Below are 22,399 nucleotides of genomic sequence, written 5' to 3'. Positions count from 1 at the left end.
AAACCATTGTATCATAATGAAGGGAGAAAATAACATTGGATTTTTAAAAAAAAATTTTTACAGGTATTTATTGCTTTAGAGAATATCAGAATATTGTGCGGCGGATAACATTAATTCAATACAAGTTCATTTGAAACATGAAATACTATTGTAGCGAGAGTTCACTATATTTAGGAGTAAGTAATCGAGATCAAAGGGCATGCGGTGCACCCCACAAACTACACCTAGAATGAACCCAACATATTCAGCAGCATGAGCAAGTTCTTACATAAGTAATAGATTAAACGTAAATATCTTGATCTTTCCAAAAAATAAGTAAAAGACATAATTTAAACCTTTTGCTTTAATTCTAAAAATAAGTGCATAATTTCTAATTTTTTACAGCAAAATGTGTGCTACTTAAACATTAAAAAATACTTCTTCCCTCTAATCGAACAGAATATAAGTATACATAACAATTGGGTTCAGAAAAATAAAACTAAAAGCTTTTGTTCAGCAACATAAATTGAAAACATGCTATTTTTTTCCTTATATCTGAACATAATTGCATGAGTGGTGGACAGCAAATCTTTTTTCTAAATTATAGTGGGTTAAAGTGCCAGTATTCACGTACTTGTCTTACACTGTGTTTCTGTAGATAACTGTTTCTTGTCTGGAGGCATGTCAAACTGTGTATTGTTGTTCCCTACTAGAAACGAAACTTGTTATTGAAACAAATAGAAACATAACTTAAAGAAAAGCTACCACTCTTGGAAAAAAATACATACAATTTTTTTTTTAAATAACGAAGAAATGCCATATCTGGTGACAACAAAGCACAAAAAAAAAAAAAAACATAAACCTTAAAATATAAAAATATAGTTCAGTTTATTACATAAAATTTATTTTTGGAACTGCAACAAGCAGGTGTTTTTGCTATCAAATCTAAGTGTTCTGTGTGTAAAGGGGAAGTTAAAATATTTTGTTCCCAGGTATTAATTTAGAACAAAACTGTGTCAATTTCTAATAAACCAACATTGCATAGTTTTTTTTTTTTTAATTTCAAAAACCGACATTTGTTTAGAAACATAGAGAGGGTGAGAAGAAAGAGCAAGAAATATACATAAGGTAAAAAGAAACTTGCCCAGAAGTTCAAGTTGTCTCTGAAAAATAGACAAGACATAATTTTACATTTTATGATGTAGCAATGTTAAGCACAAACTGTTATTTTCAGGCAGCCTCAAACTCTAATTAAACCTGGTTTGCCCTATGCAGGGAAAAGGATTTTTCTACTCAACACATGATTGCTAGAGGAATAGATACGCCAAATTTAAATAGAATCGGATGAACTTCTTTCCTGCCTACCTAGTTTGAGGATTGACTGAAATGTACACAATGAAGAAAGCTCCACCTATCACACATAATCTATTATTAGAATCAACAAGTTTGAGGGAAGATATTTTACGATTACATGAAATGAAATGTTGAAAGTTTCATTACATAGGATGTGAATTCAACAATTAAATTAAATTAAAAATTTAATAAAAAATATTCCACCTTAAAACTAAATAGACTTAAAAAGCATTGATGAGGTGAAAGTGTTAATGAAAGAGCCCTCATGTGAAGATTATTTTTAAAAGAAATTTTCCGCAATTAAAATTTATTTTTTCTAATATAGAAGTGGGAATTAGAAAGTGATTTATTTACTAGTAATCAGGAGCAAAGTGAAATGATCTGTAACATTAACAATTTATACTACCATGAAGTTTTCAATAAATACCCAGTTAAGGCTCGATATAATGACCCCTGTTGGTCAAACATAAATGAATGTGCAGATGTGCAAAATAGTGGAAAAGTTAGTTTAGAGCCCCATGGCAGAATCACGGCAACATTGTCGCAGAATGTTACAGAGTTCTTGCAGAAAGAATTTTTCTTTAGAAAGTAAAAAAATTTAGTTTTCTTTTCTACAAAAATGTTCTACATTTTTTCCCAATAAAATTATTTTTAAAAGATCTCTTTTTCGCACATCGAAGGGGAAAGAAATGTTCGTAATTTTTTCATTCTCATTTGAGAAAAATAAAGAATATTGAAGCAAAAAACTTCTTCTCTGTAGAAATGTCTGAAACACACATTCACAATTATATTCAAAAGACGCATTTTGCACGCATCAGAGGGGAAGTAATGCTTGATTTTTTAATTCTTATTCGGGAAAAATAAAAATGAAAATATTTTCGTTTTCTTTTACAGATTTTACGATTTTTAATTATTTTTTTATGTGATGAAGAATTACGAAATGCGACAAAAAGAAATAATTAGTGTGTTTTCCTCTTGCAAAATGTGATAATATCACCCATGAAATTGGAATAAAAAAATATTACATATTCATTTTTTAAAAAAATACATACAATTTTATTATATCCAAATAGTTTTTTTTCTTTTCTCTTGTAAATGAAACGTTTCTGCTACTTTAAATTTAATTAATAACATGAATATTAGTTATTATTAAAAGTATCTTGCAGAAAGATATTAGTGCTGGAGAAGTTTGTCGCAGAAAGCACAAAAAAATTCTGCCGCAGGGGTTTAGAGAATCAAGGAACTGGCCACAACAACCTTAACATTAGCTCGAACTTGATTTTAATTAAAATTATGGCTCTAAAAATTTCTTAGAAATTTTATATCAAATGGCTTTTTCACAATGGAAGCTTACTTTTTCAAAGTACACAAAAATGTATAACACTTGAAAAGATTTTCTTAGGGGAAAAAAAAATTAAATTTTAACAGCAAATGGGTCTTAGCTTCATAGTGGGCGGAGGAAAACAAATCAACATAAAAAAAATAATAAATAAATAAATAGGCAGGATATTTTTTAAACAATATACATATAACAGACTACTTTCAAAAACAGCAAAAGTGTAATTTAAAAAAGTTTGCTCTATTTAAGTGAAAAAAGGACCATAGGGTATGGTATTTTTTAAATTTCATAATTACTTTTCTCAGAACAGAAAAATAACAGTTACCAATATAATTTATTAATGGAGAACTGAACTACATTTATAATAGTTTGAAATCAACATATAGAAATTTTTTTTAGTACTGATGGATTAAAAAAATAAGCAGCATCAATTAGTTATTATTTCCTAAAATCAATATTTAATTAAAATTTGTAATGAAGTTCCAGATTTCTGTAATCATATTTTAAAGTAGGGAATTCGAATATGCTGCTTAACATTTTTCAACAAAATTAATTAACTTAGTGGATGATCCCTCAATTTACCATTTAAAAAAATCTATGAATGATTGTCGGACATTTCCAAATATAAGCCCATCCATGTATAAGCAGGAGTGTACGATTTTAATTTGGAAATTCACCCCTAATTTAAAACTCTCATATAAGCCGATGTAACAAAATAAGGCATGCTACACTTGGAAATAAAAATGTGCCCTCTCTCTTTTGATAAGGTAGATCTAATAACAGTTGTACAGTGGGTAAAAGAAGCATAGACCTTCTAAATTCATAATTAGAAGATTAAAAAGCAGTATTCTTTTAACAATATTTTCTTCATGTGTTTCTTTTTTCAATTTTTATATAAAGGCATTCCTTTTCAACTACTATTTTATGTATTTTTATGTTTTGTATACACATTTCACTATATTTACAATTGACAAAAAGAGAAGTATTTTTGCTGGAATTTTTTAAAGTTATTTTATCCCATTATAAGATGACCACCAAACTTTTTTCAAAACTTTTCTAAAACTTCTCGGGATATATTTCGAAATATACGGTATTTTACTACATTTCAAACCAGGTGAAAGTCAGGAATCAATAATAGAGGAACTCCACCCAAAAATATTTTATTACAACAATTGCGGAACAAATATGCAACAAATAATTATAGAAATATATGGCTTCTGAATTTATCATCAATTCATATCAAGTTTAAATAACTTACTTTTTCAAAATTCAATTTTAAAGGAACTATAAGACAGATTTCATTCAAATTTTGTATTTTGCCATATCAAATTAAATTTTTTTAAATGATGTTTACATTTTTATATCTTACAATTCAAAATTTTTCCACTATTATTCAATAAAATAAATAGTTGTTAATTTTTTTTTTCTTCAATTTCCTTAAAAAAATTCCTGAGATAACAAAATATGCAAGAAGTAAAATTAACATTAAGGGATTAAAAATAAAATTCACAAGGATTTTCTGAGAATTTTATTCTTGTTAAAGCAGTTGCATCCAAACATAAAAATTGCCAAATCTAAGTTTGCTGTACTACGACCTATCCTTATTTTATGCGTAGATAAAACACCACATGTGCATGTAGTATGTGCTATTTATGAAAATGTGAATTTACAATTAAAATCACACAGTTGTTTGCCTGATATTACAGTTGATTTACTTGACATAGAATTACTAAATATAGCCACTTGTGGTAATTGCTCAAGTGATTGTATGAAAAATATGAGTGAAAAACTTAAGAATTTTTCTTTTTAAGCAGTTTGTAAAAACAATTTTTTATCATTAGTTACAAGAGCCTGTAAAGTGGTATCAGTGGAACAAAAATAACAGTAGCAAAGAATGTGCGATTTTTTAATTGAGGCACAGTGTCCGATGTAATTGATCAGTTTGAGGACCAATTAGAAAAATTTATATTACACTGCTAGGAAAAATCAACATAATCTGAGTATTTATTTTAAGCAGCTTAGGCAGAATCCTATTAAGTGTGTTTTACAAGTAAACTTTAGTGAGAACTTAATAATCTTCACTCAATACACTCACTTCACACTTTCTCAAATAATTATTTCTTCAATAAAAGATGTCTCATATGTCAGATTTTATAGTAGTGCTGTGAACTCTAACTTTAAACAAACGAGTATCACTTTTGACAGTGATATTTCCTCTTAACTATTTGTCAAATTTGTTACATTTCATGTGCTCTCTGTTATGATGCATTATTTGGACTAAATAAAATGTGTTTGCAATTTTAAATCTTTTATGATAATTTATTTTACTTTGAAATGTGATATTTTTTTAAAAATTATAGCAGTTCATGTCAAAAATGTGGGATTTAATTTATCTCCTCTGTTACATATACTTTTAAATAACTTGCATGAGGCTTTTCTACTATTTTATGCCAATTAATTAAACATTGCACCTTAAAGTAGGATATTCTTGCAGAATTTCGTGTTTAAGATTTAGTGATGATCCTATCATAATTTCAGTTCCTTTGATCATAGTTAAGTAATTTTTTCTGCTCTTTACATATGGTTTTTCAAATTCTGACATTTTTTATAAAATATTATTACTTTTGAAGTTGTTTATCATTTTTTATCTTTTTTCACATAGTTTTCTAAATTCTGATATTTATAATAGGATATCATTAAGACAGGCAAATTTTGATTTTGAGTACCGTATATTCCGGCGCATGATGCGCACCCGTAATTTCTAATAACTTATTTTAAATTTTAAGATATACTCTTCGTATAACACGCACGAAAATTTGGATTGTACATGTGCAATATCTCGTCTAGTATCTATAGAAAACCAGAAAGCCTTTTAGTGTGGGACATGTCTTGGTCCCACCTTACAGATAATAAATTTTTTGAAAAAATGTAACACCGATATGGCAGTTATTCCGGGCGGATTGACACCATTTCTTCAGCCATTGGATGTCTGCTTAAACAAACCATTTAAAGCCAATTTAAAAAAACAGTGGAACACTTGGATGTTGGAGGGCGAGAAAACCTTTACAAAAGGAGGACATATGCGCCATGCAAGTTTGGAAACAGTGTGCGAATGGATATTAAAAGCATGGGATGAAACTAAGCCTGAGATGGTTAGAAAATCATTAAAAAAAATGTAGCATTTCAAATAATCTGGACGGATCAGAAGATGACTGTTTATTTATGGATGAGGGTAACACAGATAATGAAGATGAAACCGATTGTGATGACGTGCCTGAAGAAATAACAGAAGACGAATATAATGAACTATTTACGTAATAACGAAAATCAATAAAGTATATAGGTAAAGGTATGTTATTTCCTTAAAATAAAAGTATTTTTCTATATTTAAATTTTTTAAATCTATATTTTCAATATTCGGCGTATACCGTGCACCCGTACATTCCAATGTTATTTTTTGTATTAAAAGTGCACGTTAATACGCCGGAATATACGGTAATCGCTTTCTGACACGTTAGATTCATAACAATTCAATCATTTCACATGATTTTTCATATTTTTAATAGGGTGTTATTACATTGTTATTCAATGACCCGCTCAATTCATGAAGAATCCATCGTAACTTCACATCGTTGAATAATTTTTTTGGCCTTTTACACAAAATTTTTTAAAACTGATATTTTTAATGCGTTATCACGACATGCAAATTTAAGTTGTTCTATTTAGGACAATGCCACAGTAAAATCACATCGTTTCAGAGATTTTTTCCCGAGAATTGCTGTGGAACTATATTGTGAGATCATTTTTATAAAGTGAAACTTCCTTGAGGGGTTGCAAAACAGTCCCAATTTCAGCCTCTATTAACTTCTGAAATGTGAACTTAATAAAAGAATTTTTTCCTTTTTTTAAAGAATGACCCCTAAAGACTCATACTTTTCAGTTGGCACATGTACTACTCAAATATTAATTGGAAATCAAAAAGAATGAAGATTTCAAATTAGTACATGAAATTCAGATTAATTAAATCAAAAATTGCTAATAGTGCCTAGCTTTTAATTGTGTTATTGTTCTAAAGATTAAAATACTTTTAGTACAATTTTTATAGGACAATGTTATTTTTTTTTCATAAAATAAATTGCAAATGCATTAATAAACACATAAAATAATACTCAAACACTTTTTGTCACCAGATATGCCTAAGGCATTACTTATAAACTTAAAAAACATTTTTAAATCAAAGGCAAAATAAACAAAACAAATGGTACCTTCAGTTTATCAATAAAATAAAAAACTTAAAATGTTAGTAAAAAAGATTAATGTAATCTGAACAATTGACATGATAAAGCACAAAGTGGCATGAACAATTTTTTATACATGCAAGTATTATAAAATATGGAAACATGCATCAACAAAAGTTTGAAAACTCAAAATGCATTTGTAAATATTATAAATAGTTATCTTTGCAGCACATAAAGTAAAATTCCACACACTTTCAGTATCCATTTTAATGTTATGATAGTTAAATTACTATAACGATGTTACTGGGTGTACTTTACACAGAACAATCACACTTTTTTTTCCACTTTTAAGAATTCAGCTATACAGCATTAATTACCCCCCATTTTTAAAACTGAATTTCATCCTTCAAAACTTAGACAGATTGAACTACCAGCCCAGACCAGAGATGCACTGGTTCATAAAATTTTGCTGGGCCCAGATACCCAATAAAAAGTATCATACACCACTTACACCAAGCTAGTTCCGGGTACCTAGCAAAATTTTATTGTTATCTGGCTGGATCCAAGTACCGGGATAAAGTTTAATTTACAACTCAGACTGTATTGGGTACCCAGCCAGGTATTATAATACTTATGCAAAACAATAAAGAAAATCATATAATTAAATAACAAAATCTTATATCAATCAAATAGTTAACAAAATATAGTTCTAAGATTCATTATAGTTTGTGAATGCAATTTGCAAAGCTTACCTGCATTAATCAAAGTACATGCCTCTATATTTGAGTGAGAAAGTAAAAGAGTGTAAGAGTTGGTAACACAACTAAGCAGTAAAATTGGATTACTTTGAAGCAAAATTCAGATAGACTAAATTTTATAGTGATATTATTAGCTCATTATCCCACTTTACGAATAAAATATGAAATTTCAATGTTTAAAATTTTTTGTACCAGCCACTCTCTGTTATCCCATTTGAATACAGTCGTCCCCACTTAATCGCCCCTCGGATAATTGAATAACCCGCTTATATGAATAAAATTTAATGGAACCAAGTCATTTTATATTAAACTAATGTTAAACTTCCCCGTTTTAAAGGTTATTTGTTGTTTTTGGCCCCGCTTAATTGCATAAAAAAGTGGTACCTACTGAAATGAAAAAAAAAAACAACATTTTTTTGAGATATGTTTCACCAGCTAAAATGGAATTTCCCTTTTTCAGTTAAGATAAGGATACGATAGGTGGTCATTTCAATAGGGACATCTTATTCATTAGTAGGTGTTTGGGATGAAGTTGAAAAATTTATCAAATCTTGCTGCCAATTATACACTAAAGTAAACGAAGGGGGTTTTACCCCACTTTGACTCACTTCACTCAACATCATTTAGTAAATAAAAAAGGGATAGAGTGATTTGTTTTTAGGTCAAGACTTTTGATCCCCTCTTGATGCCGTATTAGCTTTGATAAGAAATTTTTTTAAAAACCTTAGTGTAAAGAGTGTCTTTCTCTTAAGTAGAATAATTGCTTAATCCAGTGAATAATATTGAGTTGGTTGCAAGTTGAGCGCGAAAAGGAACATTTTAAATTAATCGATAAAAGCAAAACAATGAATCTTGGAAACAATAAATTTCAAAAAAATCCCCAACTAAAATAGAGCATTAATTAGGAATTTCTCAAGTTTCGACGATTAAAAAAAAAAAATTCTGAATGTGTTTGAAAGGAATATGCACAAGTCATGAAAATTTTAGTCGAAACTAAAAGAGAATATATAATTTTGATAAATTGGCGAATAAAACGGGATAAAAAATACAGTCTTCAATTATAGAATTTTGCAGATTGGATCAAATAATATTTTAGTTTCTACATGATACTTTTCACTAACATTGCTTTATTTTTATGTAACTTTAAATGACATTTTTTGTGATACTAAGGCAGAAAGTTTTAACTTTAATTATTTATTGATCATAAAACTGAGTTTATTTAATCAAAATGCTATACTATGCATTAAATACCATTAAAAAGTAAAATTTTGCAAAAATTCAGAATTAAAGATTGAATATTGCACACCCCTTTTAATCGAATAACCCGCTTAACAGCATAGATTTGGTTGGAAGCAATGGTATTCCTTTAAGCGGGGTTGACTGTACCACACATTTGAATTCCATACCAAGGGTAGAACAATAAAATAAGTATAATATTTTTTAAGTGCATCGAATTTGGTGCAAAAAACTATTTTTCGTTACAATTTTGTAAATTTTAAACATATTTCAAGACAAAAGATTTGGTGCCCATGCGTATAATTTTAGCAACATTTGTAGAAAATTATCGCCATACTGGCATGAACCCTAATTGAAAATTTAGCATGTTAATAATTATTAAAATAAATAATTATTTTTATTTTTACGAAACATATCAAGCTGGTTCTATGCAGAGAATAAGGGGAGGGACATATGTGAAGTATTTATGTTGACATCTATTGTCCGCTTAAGGGAAGGATACCCTAATAAGGAAGTTTAACTCTGTTAATTGTTTTTAAAATATTTTCAAAGATGTAGAAATAATTAAATAATTTACAATAACTATCTACAAGGATATTTATTTAAATTTTAAGAAAGATAAAAAAGAATTTATAAAGAAGTTTGATATAAATACATAATTCTAGACGTAGCAGCAGATAAATTAATATAATTTACCTATTAGCATAGATCAGTGGTTCTCAACGGGGGCAGTGGGAGTATGCTGAGGGGCGGTGAACTTGTTTTGGGCGGTAGGGGGCGTTGGTTATATTTTGGGCGGTAGGGGGCGATGAGCATGTTTTGTCATTCAAATTTAATTCTAAAACTTAAAAATAAAATTATTAAATTAAAAATTATTTCATAAATAAAATTAATCTAAAATTAACATTAAAGAAAAAAAGATTTAATTAATGTAATAAATAAAGATTATCCGATACACCATTTGCACCTGCAATAGAAACGAACTTATAAGACGCCTAATCTCCAATGGTTAGTAGCGCATGAGTCAGTAGTTTTTGTCTCTGACTTATTCAAGCCATTTGGTGGAAATTGAAGTGCATGCGCTTTCAGTATGAATGTTTGATTTGACCCGTGTTTCTTATAATGGTTTTGATTAGCTTCCTTACGGTTTTTCACCCAGTTTCGATTAGATCTCACAGTTTATTTGGCCAGGTACGTGTGCGGATTAGTTCTTTATCATAAATTATTTATTAATTTTGTGAAATAGTTGATCTTCTTTCATCGTTTGTATTTTTCTGCCACCAACAATGTCGGTTAACAAAAAGAAGTGTCATCAATACAGTGCAGCGTACTTGAAGTTGGGATTTGTTCAATCTCAACTACCCATGTGTTTACTTTGTGACAAAGTTTTATCTAATGAGGTAATGAAATTTTACCTTTAGCAGGAGCATTTGCAAAAAACTCATCCTGACAAACAAAATATAGATTTGTTATTTTTCACGAAAATCTTTTTTCACGTTTCTGAAGGCACCTTTGGTTTCAAGGTTACTAGCAACCTCATCACAAAACTGCGACAATGGTCTAATAGCTTCTTATAATGCATCAAAATTTATTGCTAAATCTGGGAAAGCTCGTACCGTTGAAGCAGAGGTAATACTGCCGGTTGTCAAGGACGTTTTAGAAAAAGTTTTACACCATTCAGCTGCATCCAATGTAATAAAAAAATATCCCATAAGCAACGATACAGTGCGGCAAGGAAATGATGAGATGGCTGAAAACATTGAAATTTCTTTATGCAAACTTTTGATATCAAACGAATTTTCCCTTCAAGTTGATGAATCAACCTTGCCAGGTAATGTAGGCTTTACTGCAGGCATAGGTCCGGTTTGTAAAGGCAGGAAAAATTATTCAAGATATGCTTTTTGCAAGAAGCTTGATTATAGATATCGAAGGGAAATCTATTTTTAATAGTCAAAGATTATTTTAAAGAGAAAAACATTCCTCTTGCGAATATTATGTCCATTGCCACTGATAGGCTCCTGCAATGGTGGGTCGACATCGTGGGCTTATCGCCCTTTTGGAAAGGGAGGTACCAGATATTTTAGCTGTTCACTGCGTGATTCACAGACAGCATTTAGTAGGAAAAAATCTCAACGACCGTTTGCATCAATCATTACAATATGCCATATCTGCTGTGAACAAAATTCACAGTAATGCTCTCTACGATTGATTATTCAGACAGTTGTGTAAGAAAAACAATGAAGAATTCAATCGCTTGCTACCATACACCGAGATTTGCTGGTTTTCCTAAAGCTTCTGTCTCAATAGGTATTGAAATCTTTTCGACTCTGTGCTTGAATTCCTCGAAACAGAGATGTAGCTCTGAGAGACAGATAGGCTGATTTATCTGTAAAATTTAATGCGTTAATTTACAACTTCAAGGCGACGAGCTCCATTTCATTCCTACAAAATCAGTTATTTCTGCCTTTCTAAAAAAACTCACTTTGTGGAAGCAGAATTTTGGTTGGAATGAGTCCAGCCAATCAGGCAAAATTCGCTCTGATGATGAAAAATAATATTGTCAACACCTACTCTTTGCCCATGGCTACTACTCTTTGCACATGGACTTTTCTGACCGTTTTAAAAATGTTTTGTTCCTTGAAAGTTCCTCAATGGGTTTATGGGTTATGAACCATTTTTTGAATATTGATGCAGCAGAGGTTCAGATTTACGAGGAATTGGTCAAACTTCTAATTATACTTCTAATAAACTTCTAATTATACAAACTTTGCATAAGTGATCGTCTCACAGAATTTTTGTTTAAAGGTAACATCAGTCGTCTCTATCCTGGACAGTAGACTATCGTTAAAAAAATTTTTTAATGGCCTTCGGCCTTCCCTTCCTCCTAACTTGTCGAACTCACATTCAGTGCTGTTACGGATCTTGTCACAAAAAGGAAAAATCGACTCGAAATCGTTCAACGAGGGAATTTGTGTCTTCATCTCACTAAAAGTATTGAACCGAGCCTTAAGAAATTGGTTCTGAACCATTAAGTACAATCATCCCACTAACATATTTACTTGAATGTTTTGTTGATACTACTTTTTAGTGTTAAAAATTTTGGATGTTCGTATTTTTTTTCATTTGAGGCATTTATTTTGATCGTAACAAGTAGAGAAAATTATCGAGTTAATGTACAAATAATTAAAGAAAAAAAAAAAAAACAAGCAAATTTAAAGCTTAAAAAAAATTGCCTCTCATTATTCAGCACATCTCCCTCCGTCCCCGTGCTCTAAATAACTGGATTTTTCTCAAAGGGGGCGTTGAAATGTTTTTTGCTCCTTGAGGGGGCGACAACGTTAAAAAGGTTGAGAATCTATGGCATAGATACTCAAGTCAGACATACGATAACGAAGAGGAGCTTTCAGTCCTCAGTCGGTTTCAATTATTAGGTTTACATCCCCTTACACATACCTATCATTTGATAAGGAACATGGTTAATACCTTCTTGAAAGTAAACCTCCCATGATTTACAGTCATTCACAGTTAAGTCATGAGGACCTATGGAGTTGATCATTCACAATTGATCAGCTATCAAGTGTCTGAATAAGTGTTTCATTTATATGAACACATCAAAGCTTATATTTCTGTACTCTTTTTCACCCCAACTGTGTTAAATACAGTCTTCAAATTGTTAAGAACAATAAGGAAATTTTCAATGGGGAAGAAGCATTGAGAGCATTTAAGAAGTCATTTCAACTTGAGGGGTCGCATAACCTGTGTGGTCCAGATGAAAAGATGCCGATGTCCAAATTATTTCAGGAGAGCAGTATCATTTTCCTTAATTTCTTTACAATGATAAGGCAAGGTGACAGGAGAAAAATTAATTCCTCAGTAGTGAAATAGCTTAACAATATTTTTAGTTATGGGTAAAGCAAAAAATGTACATGTTTTAAAAACGGTGAAAAGTTGCATGTTTCTCCCATTCAATTTAAAGAAGAAATAGTTTTTTTTTTTTCAAATTTAGAAAAAGTAGTGTCTGGTTTGAAGAGATAGAAAATAACGTTTCAAGGCCAAAATGACTGTCCGCGTCCGGTTATGGGAGTGTCCGCTTTGCGGAGAATGTACATAATGGTTTACTCATAGAAGATTCCAGGGAAATTAAAAATATTGATAGGCGTCCGTTTCGCAGGAGTGTCCTTAACAGGAGGTTTTTTCACTGTATATATATATACATATATGTTTATATATATGTATATATATATATATATATATATATATATATATATATATATATATATATATATATGTATATATTCAAAAATAAATAGATAATTAATATAACTTTAAAAAGTAGAAATTACAATTTTGAACAAAAGAAAAAAAATCATTGTACAATTAGATTTTATTGTTTGGAGATTTTTATTGAATTAGAGCTCTAATTTTCTTAAGGAATTTCGTGTTATTAAAAATATTTGTGAATTCTGTTTATCTCACAATAACAGAAAATCCAAATTAAAATAGTGAATTAATTAATAATTAAAACTGCATAAAGGAAAAGATTTTGTGATACACTAGATATAAAAGAGCCATTTAGAATAGGAAAAAGGTTTATACTAATACATAATTGTAATTATTTTATGTTTTTAACTTGATGGTTTTATCAAAGGTCTGATTCTCAAAAACTGATACATGTCAAATACTAGAAGCCTAGTAGCAGAATTTACCAAGACAATAAGTTAAAAACTCAAATTCGTTTGAATCATTAGCACAGTCAAAGACTATTATTCTAAAAATTAGGTACTAACAAAATATCTGCAGATACTATGACAATCTGTAGCTCCTGCTGCTGTTTTGCAGCAAGGTTTCTGCTACCAGGGATGGTAGAAGAGATAAATAGATGAAACAAACACTTTGTTTAAGCAGTAAAAAAAAATAAAAAAATAATAATAACAATATTTGCTGTCAGTAAGCATAATAAAATTAACTGTTTTATTACTTAAGTAAATTATTACTTTACTTAACTTTTAATGTGTTTGGTTCATTTGGCTTAGTATTTAATTTCCTTTTTTTTTGTTGTCAGATTCTAAACACTAATAAAAGAACATTATTATTTGACAGCAACAACATTGTTAGTAAGCATAAGAATACTAAATTTTAAAACTTAGAATTAAATTTATGATTGCCTTTAATATTATTGTGAAAATAAATCTACTTAGTATTTAGATTGTTATGAATACATTCTGTTTTGTATTCTAACTATAGTTTGATTTAGAAAATCAGAATATCAACCATGAAATGTAAAACTGAATGGTTAAAAAAAAGGATTCTTTTTCTTCAAATTTTAACTGATTTTTACTTATTTATTTGTTAAACATTTTAATTAGAAGTTTACTTGGTACTTTGCAAAACAGATAAAAAGGCATTTGCCAGGTAAATATATTTCAGTATGTTTTTTATTTACATAAATTGAATACTTGGGGAAAAAAAACGAAAAAAATAGACAAATTGGAAGTAACTGAAAGTGACCACTACAATTTGTTTAGCATTAAATATTGTAATAAAAGCTTTAATCCAAACAATTTTATACAGTACCAAAATAATAAAAGTTTCTCACATCTACTTTTTTAAAAATAAAAAAAAACTATTTTCATATTTTTACTAAGAACAATAAAATCTATTTATAATATTATTTAAGAATCAGTATGGGATTTGTAGTAGTGTATATGCTAAGTATGCGATTTATTAATTAAAAAACATTAATAAAATTATGATATTTTAACAATTGCTTATAAAAATAGATTTTTTTATACTCATTTACATAAAATATCGAACTACAATTTTAATTTCTTGATATATTCATTACTCTTTCCAATAAATTATTGCTTTTAAGTTTCCACTTATAAATTAAACAGCTTGAAAATAATATTACTATTGAAACTAGATTGCGGTAATAAACTGTTTAAAACATGGGTTTCTTTTAGACATTTCTTTTTGAAAAAATTTCTTCCACTTGGGCCGGAAAAAAAAAATTTCTAGTACGCTTATAATTCCACTGTGGAAGAAACTTGACATCCCCTGATTGAATAAAAATCAAGCATAAGGAAATTTCTTTCATATTTTTGCAAAAAATTTTAGGGTACAATATTTAATTCATAGGGTACCTCAAACACAAATTAAGTCTTTTCTTATGATTTTTGGGGATCTAAATAAAAATTCCTGATCATTTAGTTTTTGAGATCAATAAACTTCCTAATCTGATAAACTTAATTATGCCAAATAAATAAAATTCTTTATTCTGTACCAACACAGATTAAATATATTTTAGTTGTGGTATTGTTGTTATACAGTGAAACCTCTCTGGAGTGACCAATCTCTGTTCCACAATAAAATGGTCATTAATGGAGTTGGTCGGTCTTAAGGGTTACCTTCATTGACTCCAAAATGTTATCAAAGGTACATGGTTAATTAAAGAGATTTTAATTTTACTCCGTGTCATTTTCTTGATGCAGAAATGCCACTTGTGATGGCGACGTGAAAACTGGATCTAAGAATAAAATTTAGTCTCAATAAAAATGACTTTTACTGATATAATTACGAGTTAAAATAAATTTACCAATTATGAATGATGGAACTATTTTAAACAAATAAATATTAGCTTTTAAAAAATAAGAAGTTTGTTTGAGATGCTTAGTTTTTCTCTAATATTTTTTTTTATTTTTAAATTTAACTTATAGCTCAAAAAAGAAATCATTAATATCATTGATGATGCCAATCTCTTTCAGAGAGTGTCAAAAAGAGCTCTCTAAATAAAAATCACCTACAAATATTTTGAATACATTTAAATCTACTTATTTGTTTTGTTAATATTTTCTGTATCTACATTTTTTATGTTTCATTATTTGACCGTAACAACATTTAGTGAGGAGGTTTGCCTGGTCACTGGGGTAGGTTTTGATTGTCTCGCCTGAAGGTTTAAATCAACACTAAGTCTAAGGAAAAAATTCTGTGCCTCCCAAAAGTGGTCGTAAATAGAGGTTGCTACACAGAGGTGGTCTTTCTGGGAGGTTTCACTGCATAATATTAGATGTTAGTGATTATCAGAATTTTCATTGGCAAATAAAAAGAAAAGAAAAAAAAATTATTGAAACTAATTTTTTTAATAAAAATGTCTGATTTAATCAGTCCTGCTCCCCATGTTACATTAATAAGTTTACTACATTTAACTTTCTTATTTATTTCTTTTTTTTATATATATATATATCTAGTGTTAAAGAAGTTTCAAATTTAAGATGAGAAAAAGTTTATTTTAAACAGAAATTGCAAATTTGATTATTAATCATGACCAAAAAAGTATTTTTTCAGAACGTTTATCAAAAATAAAAGATTAATAATAAAATCAATGAAAAAACCAAGAACTATTTGCTAAGAAATTTTTTTCATAGAAAAACTTCCTCAGCCTATAAGCTTAATGATTTCAGACGAGTTGCAATGACAGAATTTGAGCTTTTAGAAGACTCTCTTACAAAGTGGATATCGAATGTGACTCACTAATTTATATATTTTATTAAAGCATTAAACATTAAATTTACTAAGCAGATACAACTGTTTATTTAATTGCAAAAATTATATCAGCTGATTAAGTAAATCTTAAGTCTTGAAGAATCTATTTTGAATATTGATCCATAGATTGAAAGATATTAAACTTTCTCTTAGAAGAAATTCGAATCATCAAAGGAGTTATAAAATGTAAGCATTCCATGTAAGAATAAAATTAGAACATACAAAAATAATTTTAAATATCATTGAATTGATAAAACTGAAGATACCATGACACTTGAAAAAAAAATTTTTTTAAATACTTTTAATTACAATTATGCACATTTAGTATTTAGTGCTGACTTTAGGATAACCAGAGAGTAGAAATTATCAAAACAGCACTAAAACATTTTTCAAAACAGGGAATGGCTTTGCTAAAGTGATGGAAGACTATTAGATTACTAATGGTCTTCATTTACCAAACACTTTACCAAATCACAAGAAAGTGCTACAATATTAGCCAACTGGTCAAGGAGTCAAATAAACCTAGAGTCAACACTAATATTACAAAGAAACTAATGGAAGATTTTATAGTTAGATTATAGGTTATATGATTAATGGAATGCAGTTCATTAAAAGAAGATAAGATAGGCGTAGAAAGCTGTACAGGGTTACATAAAATAAGTAGTCATAAGAAAGAACAAATAAAAATCATCGCTATTCAATGTTCCATACAATGTGTGACTTCCATTTTTTTTTAAAATTATTATTTTATCTTTTATGTTTATTTGAGAACCCTAACATATAATTTAATCAACAAACAAACTATTTTTCAGCTGTGTTAAAGAAAATGATTGAGGCAACAAATATATTTCATTAAAACAGAATTGCAGGGAAAACTTAATTTTATTTAGGGACAGACAATAATAATTAAAAGTAAATCAATTGGCAAGGCTTTGACGTATCCTAATTCTTTTTTTGTTTAAAACCTATCGATCAACAGTTTAAAAAATTGTTTGACAAAACAAGATTTTGTAAAGTTTCATTTAGCTAATGCTAAACAATTGAAAAATTAGCATTTAAACTAAAACGCTTTGGGGGCGGCGTTATCGACCATGCCTACCTTCATCTATCAAAAGGTACCTCGTGATTGAATCAAGTTAGCATGTCTTATATACCAGTGAATTGATGTTTAATTTTCGTAGTGGTAGTTACGCTACAATACTCCCCCACCAGAATTTTATCAGGGATAGAATTCGATGAATTGTTAACACTAGTTGCTGTACTTGTGAAAGACCGGGAATGCTTTGTTGAGTGCTGAATGTGAGGGGTGTATTAACATCACGTCATAGCGTTCGTTGTTGCATTTAGCAGTCACAAGTCAAGTGTTTAATGTGTACTATCCATCGAAGTTGGCGTTACCTTCAAGTTATATTGCGAAGTGGGAGTTACTGCGTTTTCACATCACGTCCGGAGGTCACCAATGTGGGGGGCGGAGTTATCGACCATGCCAACCTTCATCTATCAGAAGGTACCTCGTGATTGAATCAAGCTAGCATGTCTTATATACCAGTGAATTGATGTTTCATTTTAGTAGTGGTAGTTACGCTACAACGCAAAATAAATAATTAAATATAGGCTAATTTTATTAATATACATTTTTTGAAAACCAATTTAAAAAAAGTTAGTATTAAATGGAGAATGATTAAGAAAAAACTATAATGACATATATAGATAAATATTTAAAAAAAATAAAGAAATTTACTCAATAAACTATTATCAATTAAGGATCTTATCTTCAATATATCTTAGTTAAAAGAAATAAGAAAATTTAATTACAAGACAATTATGAGCTTTAACCAAAGTTTTATAAAAAAAAAAATTTGCTTTAGTTTTCTCCCTAGAATTCAATTGGTTCATTTAATGAATAATTAGTCAAATATTATGTATACAACTAAGTACAGTAGAGTCTCGATCATTCGAGTTTCCGCTTTAACCGAGCTATAAAATATTCCAAGGAGTTTTTTTTTTAGATTACTTTTATTTTTAAAACTACCAACGAGAAAAAAAATTCTGAATTTTATCTTCCGAACACTCAGGAAAACAAGCTGACGGACAACACGAGATCACTGATGAAATGATTGTTAAAATCGTTAATAATGAAAATGAATCTGGCGAAGACGATGAAGACAGTGATGATTAAAATCAAAGTATATAAAAATCTCTCATGCAGACAGACTAAAAGCTATCTAAAGTGCTATTGAATATATAGAACAACAAGAAGAGTCGACACCAGCCTTCCTGTTTTCCTTAAAAAAATGGCGAAACATTGCTGCAAAAAAGCGCCAAAGTAAAGTAAAAAATGAAAAATGATTAAAATCTTTAATTCTCGTAAGGTAGGCTTTAAGTGTTTTTCAGAAAGCTTTTTAATAATATGAATTGTACGAGGTGTACTCAATGCACACCATTGTAAGAAAGCAACAAGATTAGTAAACTGACTAAAGTTATTCTATTTTTGTTCCCTTATAATAAGCAGGGTTGGGTTTTTGACGTCAAAAAGTGGTTTTTGACATGACAAGGGTATAATACTGGTTTAAACCGTCAAAAACCCGTCAAAAATGTCAAAAACTGAAGTTTGCCAAGAAAATATATAAACTTCAAAACTACCAACAGTTGCCATGCATTATATTGAAATTTAATTATACTATAGGTAATCAGCAGGTTTTAAAATATTTTTTAATTAAAATTAAGGTAAAATAACAGATTTAAAATCTCAGAAATTTATATTCAAATGCATGTGCACAAAATATTGCACAAAAATTGTTTAAATATTTATACTTAAAAAAAATTTTTTTTTTTTTTTGATACTTAAGAAAATTAAAAGTTTATTACTATGCATTTTTGACATATAAGGAACATATAACTAATATTTATAAGGAACTTACAAGTTATGTTGTATAAATACAAACTTGATAGTGTATAAAAATTTTTTTTAATGTTTTACCGAATATCTTTATTATCCAGTATGTTAATTTGAATTTAAAAGTAGTTATATTTATGAATAATGATAAATATAATTCATATTGTTTATTATATTTATTTATAATTATTACACTTTATCATTTTAAAAAAATTTTTATCTCTTAATTTTTTTTTCTCCGCTTGTATTAAGAATACAAGTAATGCATATCTTGAAAGCAAGAAGTAATTATTCAACAGCTGAATATTTAGATATTCAACAAAACTATATCGTATTCAGCAAAATGAAAATCACAAGTATTTGGATAAACTAAATTTTCAGCATAGTAAATGAATAGGCTGAATATACTGTAAATCGACACTAACTACACTGTGTATTTAACAGAAAACACTTAAATTTGTATTGTCTTATGTTAAAAAGATTATTAAGAAGATTTAAAAGAATATTAAAAAGATTTTTCTTTAAAAGAAGATGTCTAATGTACAAAACTGCTAATGTTTATCTTTAAAAATGTCTAATTTTTAGTATAATCTATACTATACACTAAATTTGGTTATAAATAAATTTCTTAATAATATCACTGCAAATTTTCAATAACACATGAAAATGAATACATAATATTACAAAAGATGTAAGTTTTCAAAAGTACAAGATTTTGGTTACTATTCAAAATATAAGTGTTTCTTCAAAATTTTAAATTTATTTTTTCTAGAACATTTAGAAACACTATCCTTTATAAAAAATATATAAATTTTATGTATTAATTAAATTTCACATATGAATATAGGTTTTTGACATTTTCGTCAGTGAGGTTTTTGACGTGACGGTTTAAACTATGGTTTAAACTGTCAAATGTCAAAAACCTGCCAACCCTGATAATAAGCAGTCCAGGGTAGGCAAGGATTAGGACAGAATGGATTAATCCACGGTTTAAACCGTCCTGTCCAAAACCCCTTTGTCCAAAACCCTTTTACTCAAATTATGTCACAATTTTATCTGAACAATATTTAAGAGGTAAAATAAACATAGAACTAATAACATATTGATAATTAAACCTACTACAGAATATTTGTTTTTAAAAGTATAATGTTTAATTAATATTGTTTGACTCTTTAATTTAAACATTAAACATAGGAAGATTAATCAGTAATCAAGTTCAATTGGTCCTCTCATTCAATAGTACATAACTGAAGTTGGACCTTGCCATACAGGTTAAGCAGTGTTTTCACTAGAGCGCGAGAATCTCGAATATTTTTTTATTTTCTCGCATTAAAAAATTATTACCGCGAGAAATTCGCGCATTCTATAAATCAATTTCAAAATTTACGAATTTCTCGCTTTTTGGAAAAGGCTTCGAATTACGCCCTTTAGAATAAAATCCGTTTCACTTTTCTTCCTGAGTCTTTCATTATTTTCAACATCTGCCCCGTTATCTAGCTTCCCGAATTACCAGTATTGTTCAGAAACATTTCGAACAACAGAACACAACCACGGAACCCCTTTCAGAACACATTTCTCTACAACCACGTGTTTACCGTAGTTAAGGTTTCTTCATGTAAGACGTTCAAATTTTTTATGTGCTAATGTAGATGTAATGTAATGTAAGGTGGGCAAAATCTTCTATGATGATGCACCAAAAATATTCAATGCTTTAAAAAATAGAAGACGTTAAAAATTTATTATTATTAAAGAAATGATTTTTTTTTTCAAGAGTTTTTGTGTTTTTTTTAGTTTTTTGAAATCTCACTTAACTTTTCGAAATCTCACCCTGCTTTTGAGAAAGGGTGAGAAATTCTCACCCATTTTTTTTCTATGATGAAAACACTGGGTTAAGCTATTAGGGACTAAGTGCTGGGTTAGTCATAAACAGGTTTATTTACCTATAGTACTATTCAAGAATACTGTTATTTCATTCATGTTCAATTCTTTTAGCATAGTGGTAATACATCACCAGTGTCAGTAAATTAAACTGATGTTATGCCCTTCAAAACTGTTAATACATTTTTCAGTTATTTTGTATTTTCAATTTAAACTTAATATATTTATATTTCAAAACAATTTTTTTAAAAAATAGATGTCTTTTTTATCATCCTGTGATGCAGAAATTATAAAATTTTTAAAAAAAATATTGTGAAAAATATAAGGTTAATTTTTAAACAAATTTAGTATTTTTAAAAAAATTATAATTTTTTAATATTGCATTATTCATTCTTATGCAAAAATATTATTTATCAGTATTAAAAGCATATTTATATTTAAAGGATTAGGTATTCACTTTTGTTGTTCAATGAATTATGGAGGTACAAAAATTATAAACCTTTTCCTATTAGTATATTATATTATTTTCTTTTGATAAGTTAAAGTAAATTGTATAAAAAATATCAAATATTTATTGATACATGTAATTATTATGTGTACAATGGTTACACCTATAGAATTTTTACCTTTTACCAAAGTTCAAGGTTTTGGACAGTTTTACCCAGTTTAGGAGTTTTACCTAGTAAAACCCACGTGTCCTGTCCAAAACTAGTTAAGGACATCCAAAACCCCAACCCAGGAAGTAGCATTAGAATTTATTTTAATCAGTAACCAAGGGAAATAAATAATTTATTATTATATACATATGTATATATATATATGCGTGTGTGTATATATATATATACACACACACAGTAGGCCTTGGTATGTATATATATATATATATATATATATATACACATATACATACACCATACATACATATACATACACACATACATATATACACACACACATACATATATATATATATAAGACGCCCGGTGGCTAAGCGGTAGCGTTTTGCGCTGTCGTGCCACAGGTTCCTGGTTCGATTCTTGGGCTGGGCAAGGTTGATCCAGCCTTTTATCCCTTCAGTGGGTCGATAAATGAGTACCAAGCATGCGTGGGAACTAAACACTGGGGGTTACGCGTTCGGCTGACCACCTGATTGGAACATCTGCGCCTGCACCCCAGAGCC

General features: G+C 28.9%; 1 protein-coding gene across 27 annotated transcripts in view; it reads right to left on the bottom strand.

The window, feature by feature from the left end:
• Window positions 1–22,399, bottom strand: part of LOC107456224 (cAMP-dependent protein kinase catalytic subunit 1) — a 452,991-nt gene that overhangs the window by 47,349 nt on the left and 383,243 nt on the right. For 7 of the 27 annotated variants that reach the window (XM_016074035.5, XM_071187750.2, XM_016074028.4 and 4 more), the window contains one exon: window positions 614–688. The exons of 10 other annotated variants lie outside the window; for them this stretch is intronic. In XM_016074035.5, coding sequence (XP_015929521.1) covers window positions 614–688 — 75 coding nt within the window. The remainder of the gene's footprint in view (window positions 1–613; window positions 689–22,399) is intronic. 10 more of the 27 variants (XM_087154839.1, XM_016074042.5, XM_071187764.2 and 7 more) reach the window with 3 other exon arrangements.

The sequence above is a fragment of the Parasteatoda tepidariorum genome, chromosome 11, assembly GCF_982258835.1.
Source record: "Parasteatoda tepidariorum strain Cologne lab strain chromosome 11, Ptep-v5.0, whole genome shotgun sequence".
NCBI lineage: Eukaryota > Metazoa > Arthropoda > Arachnida > Araneae > Theridiidae > Parasteatoda > Parasteatoda tepidariorum.
This window is presented reverse-complemented; position numbering and strand designations above follow the sequence as displayed.